This window comes from Solea senegalensis, linkage group LG15, assembly GCF_019176455.1.
Source record: "Solea senegalensis isolate Sse05_10M linkage group LG15, IFAPA_SoseM_1, whole genome shotgun sequence".
Classification (NCBI taxonomy): Eukaryota; Metazoa; Chordata; class Actinopteri; order Pleuronectiformes; family Soleidae; genus Solea; species Solea senegalensis.
In genome coordinates this window covers 22,070,995-22,081,461 of record NC_058035.1, presented here as the reverse complement: position 1 = coordinate 22,081,461, position 10,467 = coordinate 22,070,995, and the positions used below count along the sequence as shown (strand labels likewise).

The following is a 10,467-nucleotide window of genomic DNA, read 5'->3' as shown; positions in this document are numbered from 1 at the left end:
GCTGCCGCCTACTGGAATGTAAACGGGACAGAAGGTACTTGTACTTCTACTTCTGTTCAGAGTAGTATCCAGCTACAGGATACTATTGTTCTCTTCAAGCAGACTAAAGTGCATCGCTGCTGTCCAATGGTGCACAATGACGATGATGATGATGATGATGATGATGAATTCATGAATTGAAGACAAATAATCTTGAATCGAGTATGTACAGACACGCCCACATTCCTGGGCGGACCAATCGGAGCGAGTCAGAGCGAAGTGAGGAAACGAGTGTTAAAAGTTAGCAGGACTTGTTTTGTTTTGGTGGACGAGTGACAGAGGCCCCGCGACATGAATGTTTGATAAATACCCTCCTGTCTTTGGCAATGGTGTCACCGAAGTTCACTGTTGGACAAGAAACGTCTCCGACGGTGGCCACAGAGGCAGAGGTAGTAGCCGATCCACGGTGTTTACACTCAAACACTTGCACAATAAGCTGCTCTAACTTAGCCAGTTTGTTAGCTCGTCATATTTGCGACAGTTTGTGTTTTTTAATTGTGCCATTTAAAAAAGGCTCTGTCCTTTGTTTGGCTTCAGAGTTCTGAAATAGTGGCACTAACAATATGGAGTTGGAGAAGAAGTACTTTGAAGGAAAGTTTTACTTTCTCTACCACAATCAGCGAGTATTGACGCAGTCTTTGGTGATGTAACTCAGCCGGAGCTGTCACAAACTGTGTCTGGAAATAATTACTCGGCTATTACTAGATACACGGCACATTTAAATGGTTGTTTTCTGTTTGGTTTTGGTTTTGATTTTTTTTACTTAAAACTCCGTATTTTTACATAAAACTCGGTATTAAATGTGTTCAGATGTCTAAATTCTACTTTCCCAATCACTTTTCAGAAAAGGGTGTGAAATAAATTAGTTTCACACTTTATAAATAATAACAATAACTGTGCTCATCCGGTTTCATTTCTCTCACAGACAACTTCAAATCTATAGTTTCTATAGACATTTGAGCACTTCTCATTTTTAATTTTGGGGAGCACTGTTTAAGGTTTTAATGATTTTCTAACATTTTATGGACCAAAGAACTAATCAATTAACACTGAGATAATAATTTAAACATTATTAGATTATTAATAGCTTCATCAGTTGCAGCCCTATTAAATGTGTACATTCACATCTCATGCCATTATGACTTTATGAGTGGGGATACACTCAGATGTGACAAAAAATGACATTACAATTAGAGCTGAAACAATTAACCTATTAATCGATTATTAATCGACTAAATGAATCAACAACTATTTTGATAATTGATTAATCGGTTCAAAGCTTTTTTCATGATTAAATCAAGATTTCCGATTGTTTACGCATCTTAAATGTGAGTAATTTCTTCATTTCTTCGCTCTAGATAACATAGAAATCATTAAATGTGAATTGTTTTGGTTTGTGGACAAAACAAGACATTTGAGAACATCATCAACATTTTTAAGGTTTTCTCATATTTTATGGACCAAACGATTAAACGAGAAAATAATCGACAGATGAATCGATTATAATGAAAATAATCGTTAGTTGCAGCTCTAATTGCAATATTGTTTTGCTATAGGTGTGAAGATTATTGTGATATCATGAATACGAGAAATTTCAGCAGATGACGTGGAATCTGTCTATCATGACGGACACATGTGAAGGCTGTCGAACAAGGAGGACGAGATACCATAGCTTCACATAATTCACACACAACACCTTCAATATCCACTTGCCGACCACCTACAGTATGTTGGCAGCCGTAATCCTGTATAATTAACTATGATCCCTAATATAATCCTTTATTAATATGTTATTACTAGAATGATCAAGAAAACCTACAGACTCATGATCATATAATGTTTTAAGAGTCATTTTTATAACTCCAGTCACCTAGTCGATGCAATACTTGGAACTGTTATTGGTCAAAATTAAATACTGCTTGTTTCACTATACACACTGTTATAGTCGTTGCAACAGCTTTTTTGCTGAGTCATGATGTCGGCTGCTGATTTCCTCTTAATGAGTGAAGAATATTTGTTCTAATGTTTGATCTGCTCGGTGTCAAATGCATCAGCACATGTGTTTTTATCAGCCTGATATCAGTATCAGTAGATACTAGAGGTTGAGATCATGAAAAATGATCATCGGTCATGAAAAAGGGCCATCGTGCCATCACAAATAAATCAAATAACAAAGAAATGCAGTTCCTTATTCCTCAGTGGAGGATTGTGGGAGTGAAAAATGAAGCATATGCTTATTCTTTTAACTAACTACCTCCAATCAGGTAATAAACTGATAACAACACTGGTGTTACTGATTACTACACAAACCGTCACTAATAAGAGTATTAATATTAATTCAGAGATCTTATTCCGACCCATAACAGTAGATTCTAAGGACATATTCAAGGAGGCACGTACTTTGAATACTAATAGAGCGGCTAATAGAGTTGTCTTTCAACTGGTGGTGGGTTTGATTCCCAAAGCTGATGTGTCTTTGGGCAAGACACTTGGGGTATGAAAGCTACGTGATAAAAAATGTGCGAGAGGCAAAAACTGTCTTGTAAATCAGCTTTGAGTGGTTATCAAGACCAGAAAATCACATACGTAGTGTAATGATGCACCAGTGCTGAACAGCCTCATGGATTTATTGACTTCCATACAAGCTGCTTCACTTCCTTTTAACATGTACATACACACTCAGTAGGTTCAGTCATCCAATAATACATTTGAAAGCCAGTATTAGCCGATAGCGGCGCTGTGCTGTTATCACTGCATTAGATGGTGATGATTTGTGTATTTACAGGCCAGGTTGGTGTGCCAGGGAGTAAACAACCAGAGCTACATCTGTGAGTCCGGTCATTGCTGTGGAGAGACACAGTGCTGCAGCTACTACTATGAACTGTGGTGTAAGTTACTGACCTCGATTTCATTTTTGTTTGTTTGTGTTCTTGTGTTCCCTCTTCATTACAACTACTGTGTGTGTGTGGAGCTGTATGTAAACATGCACCGTGGGCTCCCTGCAGGGTTTTGGCTGGTGTGGACCCTAATCATTATCCTGACCTGCTGCTGCGTGTGTCAGCACTGGCGTTCCAAGCAGCGCTTCCAGCAGCAGCGCCGGCAGAACGAGATCAACCTCATTGCCTACCGAGAGGCTCATAACAACTCCCAGCTGCCCCTGTATCTCAGTAAGTGGCTGTGTGAGTGGTGATGCTTTTTAGGAGCAGGCGGCTGTTGGCAACAACTGATAGCTGCTGCCAGGCCAGTGAGAGTGGAGTGTGCATGTTTGACACCAACACAAATGTTTGAGCATTGTCATCGCGGTGTGCTTATGTGCGATCGTCACATCGCAGGACGTGTTTTCTCTTCTTCTTTGAACTTTTGTTTTGCTACAGAAAAGCTTCTCTGAGCCAGCAGTCAGCACAGCCCCTCCCCTCTATACTGTCCCTCCCACACCACACTAGAAATCTACCGCCTTTCTGTCATAAACCTAAATATGTTATGAAGGAAGGAAATACTTCTGCCGCAAGTGAGATCCACCAAACTGTATTTACTGCGGACACACACACATACACACACACGGACGCGCGCACACACACACACACAGAAAATGCGTGGAAAATTGGAAGTGGGAGGGGCTAAAAAGTGACGCAAAAAACTTCTATTAGGTGATCTGCTGTCGGGATTAACGTACATGAAGGAAACTTGGTGCACACGTTCATTAGGTTAGGGCGGTCAAATAAGTCGATGACGACTTCCTGGTACACGTCCGTGCACATGCGAAGTGTCACGTTTGCGGGTTTGAGCGGCTCACAGCTGAAAGGTCCGTCGGGCAGTGCGATGTGTTCCGTGGGTCGGCAGATCGAGGCTCAGATGACTATAACTCATAATAACTTCATATTAAGCGGGGGGGCCGCATGTGGCCCATGGGCAGTGAGTTTGAGACTCTGATTCAGTGAGTATTCAGATCCCTCTCACGAGTCTGTTTCAAAAAAGCGACTCGAGACAAGTCTAGTGAACCACTGCACCCCCGCCGGGTGAGCGGTCTGCCGTCCACCGCAGCACCTTCAGGGAGGTGTGTCACTGTGTCACCCGGGCACCCCCAGACCGAGCGAAGGGGACCAGCAATGTCCCCAGGCCAGCACAACAATTAATGTGATAATATTTATTTGAGCTTATTGGTATTGTAATCTTAACGTCACTGAGTGAAACACTAATATACTCGTCCTTTTTCATTGGTTATCCTCCAGGATTCTTACCGACTTATCTGCTGCCACCCTATGACGAGGTGGTGAACCGGCCAGCCACACCTCCTCCTCCGTACACCCCTGTCCAGCCAGCACCTCCAGCAACAGACGCACCTGAGGAATCGGCCTGCCTCCACTCACCTGTCTCTGTGGAAACTGATGCAGATGCAGCACTCCCTGCAGCTCCAGAGGTCACACACACGTTCCTTCACAGCGCTTCCAACAACAAGGACTCCTCGCCAGGCAGGTACCGGCGATTCACCGGGGATTCTGGGATCGAAGTGTGTGATGGTCAGGAGTTGTGGGAACAGTTGAGCTTTTTACAACGAGAAGAAGAGCCAGAGGAAGAGGAGGCTGAGCCATGTGATCACTGTGGTCCTGATGCTGCTGAACACAGCCACATGAATGATTCACTTGTTGATGAGAGCAGAGATGGACACACAGGTAATCCCAACAGTTGAAGTGAGTATATGCAGAAACTCAAGTCTGCCGCAGTCACTCACCTTATGCTGCACTGTAATAGCATCGCTTAACGTCTGATTCAAACAGGTAATCCAGCAGCCAAGTCTCCTCCAATATTTAAAGGTACATCATATGTATTGCACTGAGAACAATGGTGCAGCCAGTTCATTCACAAGTCCATTTTAATTTACAGCATGCAAACTCTATGTTTGCAAGCTCGTAGTACTGTGATAAATATTCATGGACAAATATTTGTGATGATTTATTATTAGCTGCAGCTCCTAGCACAGTTAATCATGGATAGATAGATAGATTCCCATTTAGTGGACCGTACAGCTCATCTAACTATACCAAATAAGATTTTAACCTTTAGAAAAACTAATCATGTTGATCGCCTACAAACAAGCATGTGTACAAGGATCAGGTCAGAGCAGGTCAGAGGAGCAGGTGTTCTACAGATGTTTGTAACCAGCTGAGCAGGTGTTCTACAGATGTTTGTAACCAGCTGAGCAGGTGTTCTACAGATGTTTGTAACCAGCTGAGCAGGTGTTCTACAGATGTTTGTAACTTTAATTTACTACCCTTAAGTCAAAATGGACAGAAATGTCCACTTCTGAAAACATGACAGATGAATATATGTTCCTGCCCTTTTCTGCATAAACCCCTTAAACAAGCCTTGCTCACAACTACCAAACGTTCAATCATTTTGAGGATTTTAACCCTTTAAATGCCAGTTTGATAACTTGATGTCGCTGATGTTATACATAAAAGCCAAAATATTGACTTTCACAAAAATAGTACAGATTTGAGTTTTTTCTGCTTTTGTGGGTTAAATCTTTTGATCAAAACTATCAAATATTGAATAATTAACCCTTTAAATGCCTGTTTGATGACATGATGCTAATATTTTTTTATGAAAAACACACAAAATGAGTTTCCATATAACAAATATTGGGGGACTGGGGGATTTTTTTTAAGGATTAGTCAAAATATTGACTTGGATGCATTATTAGTTTATGTGTAACATCAGATTTAAAAAGTCATGACATTTAAAAATGTTCCATTAACTCCTCCTCAGTTAAAGTTAAAGCAGTAGAAACTGCTGCTGGGCCGTGGATGGAGCCGCAGCCCTGACAGCTCAGCTCAGATCAATGTGATCACGTTTCTTCTGATGAAAAGTATTTTAAATCAAGACAGTGACACAAAAGAAAACGAGGGAGCAGGGATAAGTTTATTTAGTTCACTCCTGAGGACGGATTGCATTCAACCATGCTCAGGAATGAGGCATTTCCCCAAACCGCCTCTGAATGTGGTTTTTGTGATCAAATCTGAGGATGCATTTGGACATAATTTGGTGCTTCCAGACCTGTACCTGGAGCACGACCTCAGTACATCATCATTGACCCTCCAGTCACCTGTCACACTGATGTGTAGCCTCATGTGACCTTTGACTTGGGAATAATAAGCTGAACTGAATCAAAATGCTGGAGTTCCCTGGACTTGCACTTGGTGACTTCATGATTATTTGGTTGATATTAGTTTCCATGGACTTCTGTGCACTCACTGAATCTGTGTGAAATGCTGCACGAATGGTTACCAAACTCTACCCAGTTAAATAAGTATCTGGTTAAAAAATACTCAAGTATACACATATGTCGAGGGTGTTGGTTTCAATACATAATTCTGTGAAGTGGAAAACTGAACTCGAGGCTGCACTGAGACAATGTTGCTGCTGTAGAGTCAGTGGAGTCAGAGTCGAGCACTTTTCTACATATGCAGCATTTAACAGTGGTCTTCAGCACATGGTGCTATAGTCTGTGTAATCGTTTACTGTCTGCTGAATAAAATTCTATTTTCCCTCTTGTATTTTGTATAAAGTGTCATTAAAAGTTACGAAGAATGAAACGAATGCTTTGTGTGTTTTAGTAACGTCAACAACAAGGTGATTTGTTTTGTTGGTGTTGTTCTGCCTCGATTTGGTCTCACCAGTGAAGAGTGAAATACAGTTGTGGAAAAATGTAATCAGCACCAATGTAATAATCGGCAAATCAGAGCAGAAGCTATTCTTTCTATGCTGTTCCTATCTGAATCATACCCGACAGTTCCCAAACCTTTAAAAATACTTCGAATAATAGTTAAGTGTATGCTTATTGCTATTTGCACTGATCTATCCATGCAGTAATTCCACCCACTCAGCTTATCAACACTGGGAGGGGATGACTATGATCATGGATCCCCGAGAGTCCCCACACTCCTTGTGTGAGCTTTTCTGTCTTTTATCCATTATTCTGTACAGCACTTTGTTCCACTGTGTTTGTTTTAAAGTGCTTTACAAATAAAGTTGGATTGAATAATTTCAAAATATAAGTGGTTGTTTAAATATGCAACAATAATAAAAAAAACATTTATGACGCAAAATTAATCTATTCATTTGATATTGGATCGATTGGAGGGCCACATATGGCCCCTGGGCCGCCACTTTGAGACCCCTGGTCTAGGATCATTGGTGATTGTCTACATGGTGTGATGAATGATATAATGTCCATAATTATTTTGCAATGTACCACACAAAGGCCTTATTGTCAAATATAAATCATTTATTAACAATAAAGAAAGTTTCAGAGAGCAGGTTTAGTGAAAACTCTGAGTTAGTTAATAATGAGATGAGGGAAACTCAGGTTTTTCGGTTTCACAAAGCCAGTTCAGTTTAACTCTGAGTCAGTTACCCTGGCAACATACTCCGTGAACCTAACCTGCTCGCTGGCAGGTTTTCGTCAACTAACCCTGAGTTTCTCTGTGTCTCCTCCTCTTGCTGAGCCTGAAGCAGCTGTCAGACACTCCGTCTCACTTCCTCATTCATAGTCGATATCAAAACACGCATCACAGCGCGTTCACCTGCCAAATCAATGACATTTACGTCTTTCAAAACATCAAAATCCCAATCAGATGTTACTTCCAGTGTCCGAACTATACCGCGGGTTAAGGGGGGGCACATGTACATGGTGGTGGGGGGGGGGGGTTGGGGTTGTAGAACGCTTGCATCACCACATATCAAATTCTACCTCCACACACGCATCAAATCTTAATCAAATCAATCAAAAAACATTATTTTAGAGCTTTAACTTCACTGTAGTTTAGAAGACACTTTTTGAATCTCTTAATGTTTGACAGCGTTTCAGTGACTGTGTTCATATTTACATGTGGAAACAGAGTCATGAAATAGTGATGAGCAAAATGTTTTAATGTGAAAAAAGTGAGTCAGCTTGAACATGGACACTTCAGTTGGACTTTATATTTATAGGTCCATGTTTTCTCAGTTTGTGTCTCGTCAGGTTACAGCTGAATAAATATCTAATCAAATGTAAAATAATGGTTGGACTGCAGCATTTTATCATCATTAATGAAATTAAAGTCTGTTAAATGATGAATGAGTGAATTACACTGTATAAAATGTAATAGTGTTCATTTATTGACTCTCTCCTCACTCCTGTTTTTGAACATAAATGTCATGGTCATTGGCATGTGTTAATATTTCTGCTCAGCTGGATTAAAATGGAGGCTGAGCTCTTTGTTTACCCGTTGCCATGGTGAATGGTCGTATCAGAGCTCCATTGATGATGGCCTTTGCGCACGCTTAACTCAGAGTGAACATACTCAGAGATGATTGAACTAATGCTAATCAGCTGTTCTGAAACCCAAAGCTCAGAGTTGGTCAACCCAGAGTTAAGGTTTTAACTCAGAGTTTGTTGAACCTGCTTTCTGAAACAGGCCCCTGAGCAGCTCTCTGAAGAGAATCTGGAACAAAACAAGAATGTTTTGTGACTGGCTAGCTGGATAACAAAGTGCTTTTGTGTGTCATTACATGTGTCTTTACATGTGTCTTTACATGTGTCATTACATGTGTCTTTACATGTGTCTTTACATGTGTCATTACATGTGTCATTACATGTGTCATTACATGTGTCATTACATGTGTCTTACATGTGTCATTATATGTCATTACATGTGTCATTACATGTGTCACATGTGTCATTACATGTGTCTTTACATGTGTCTTTACATGTGTCATTACATGTCTTTACATGTGTCATTACATCATTACATGTGTCATTACATGTGTCATTACATGTGTGATTACATGTGTCATTACATGTGTCTTTACATGTGTCATTACATGTGTCATTACATGTGTACATGTGTCTTTACATGTGTCATTACACATGTACATGTGTCATTACATGTCTTTACATGTGTCATTACATGTGTCATTACATGTGTCATTACATGTCATTACATGTGTCTTTACATGTGTCTTTACATGTGTCATTATTACATGTCTTACATGTCTTTACATGTGTCATTACATGTGTCATTACATGTGTCATTATGTGTCATTACATGTGTCATTACATGTGTCTTTACATGTGTCTTTACATGTGTCATTACATGTGTCATTACATGTGTCATTACATGTGTCTTTACAGGACACTGTTGTCAACAATGACATGTTCTCTTCCCTTCACTCTAGCAAACACACATCGTAAGAACTTATCTTGTGTTCTTTATAATGTTCTCATGTACAACAACCTTCATTCTATCATCATTCAAACCGTTAGCCTTAGCAGTGTCTCAAAGTGGTGCTTGGCCCCCATTGAAGTCTGGGAGTGGTTGCACACCGGCCTCAACCTGGGACCTAGTATGTAGACATGTAACCTAGTAACCACAGGACATGACATATTTCCAGCAATTTGGTTTGTTGAGTAATTATTTCTGTTTTTCAGTGCCTTCATAACGTCATTTATTGTTTTAACGAACTTGAACAGATGCAGCCTTTTACATTTTGCTGTGTTCTTTTGTCAAACTCCAAATAATTAGAAAACACAAATCAAATAAAACACCTGGTCCATAGAAAGTGCTGTAAGTCAAAATCACACAACACAACACTGAACTGCTCTTCCTCTGCTTCACATAATAAACAAATAAATAAAACACACCCATCCATCACAGTGCTGTAAGTTAGCACATGAAAAGTACCATTGTTCAAGTGCTAACAGGTCTAGTAGATTAGAGAGGACCTCATGCCTCTTCAGACCGAGACCAAAGACAAGACCGAGACCAAAGACAAGTGTAAGGGTTAACCCTAACCCAAATCCATCGAGGTAAAACTATAACTCATTTGAATTTACTAATGGAGGCAGCAGCTGATCTTTGAGTTATGATCTAAATTCCCTGAACCTGATCACTTTGATAGTTACTGACTACAGAACCACATAATGAATCATTTAAAATAATTGTTGTGAGTCTCATTATTGCACCCTGCCATTGTGAATTTAAAAACACCCTGCACAGCAGTGTCTATGACTTCACTGATATGAAATCAGTCCATCAAATGTGAAGTTTCCTCCTCCTCTCTCCTCCCATCTCTCTTGGTGTTCTCTCCTCTTTGAACCTTTCAGCCCAGTTTGAAGGAACAAAAGCAAACAAATTATATTGTCCTTTCAGGATTTTGTTCCTTGTTCACTGCCTTTTCTGACCTCTTCCTTGGGCATCTCTCTGCTTCGTCACATTTAGGGGTCCGGGAAAGTCAATGGTTTCTTACATCCCAGTTTGACAAGCCAGGAGGATACATGCTAATCCCCTTAATCTGGCCTTTCTCTGGCATGCATCCACAGGGAGAGGGGGACCACAGAGAGTAATCCTGTCTGAGAAACAATAGGATTAAGGGCCTAACTCTGTGAGT

General features: G+C 40.4%; 1 protein-coding gene across 4 annotated transcripts; it reads left to right on the top strand.

Annotated features, from left to right (window-relative positions):
* Positions 1-240: 240 nt before the first annotated feature.
* Positions 241-6,632, top strand: wbp1la (WW domain binding protein 1-like a). Of its 4 annotated transcripts, none has more exons than XR_006361841.1 (5): positions 241-428; positions 2,825-2,927; positions 3,045-3,206; positions 4,269-5,174; positions 5,274-6,632. XR_006361841.1 is itself a non-coding variant. In XM_044045667.1 (4 exons), the coding sequence occupies exons 1-4, from the start codon at positions 366-368 to the stop codon at positions 4,724-4,726; spliced, it is 786 nt and encodes a 261-aa protein (XP_043901602.1). In that variant the 5' UTR covers positions 241-365; the 3' UTR covers positions 4,727-6,632. The 4 variants fall into 4 exon arrangements, 1 of the variants encoding a protein (XP_043901602.1); XR_006361840.1 differs by having other exon boundaries at positions 5,241-6,632; XR_006361839.1 differs by having other exon boundaries at positions 5,208-6,632.
* Positions 6,633-10,467: the final 3,835 nt, after the last annotated feature.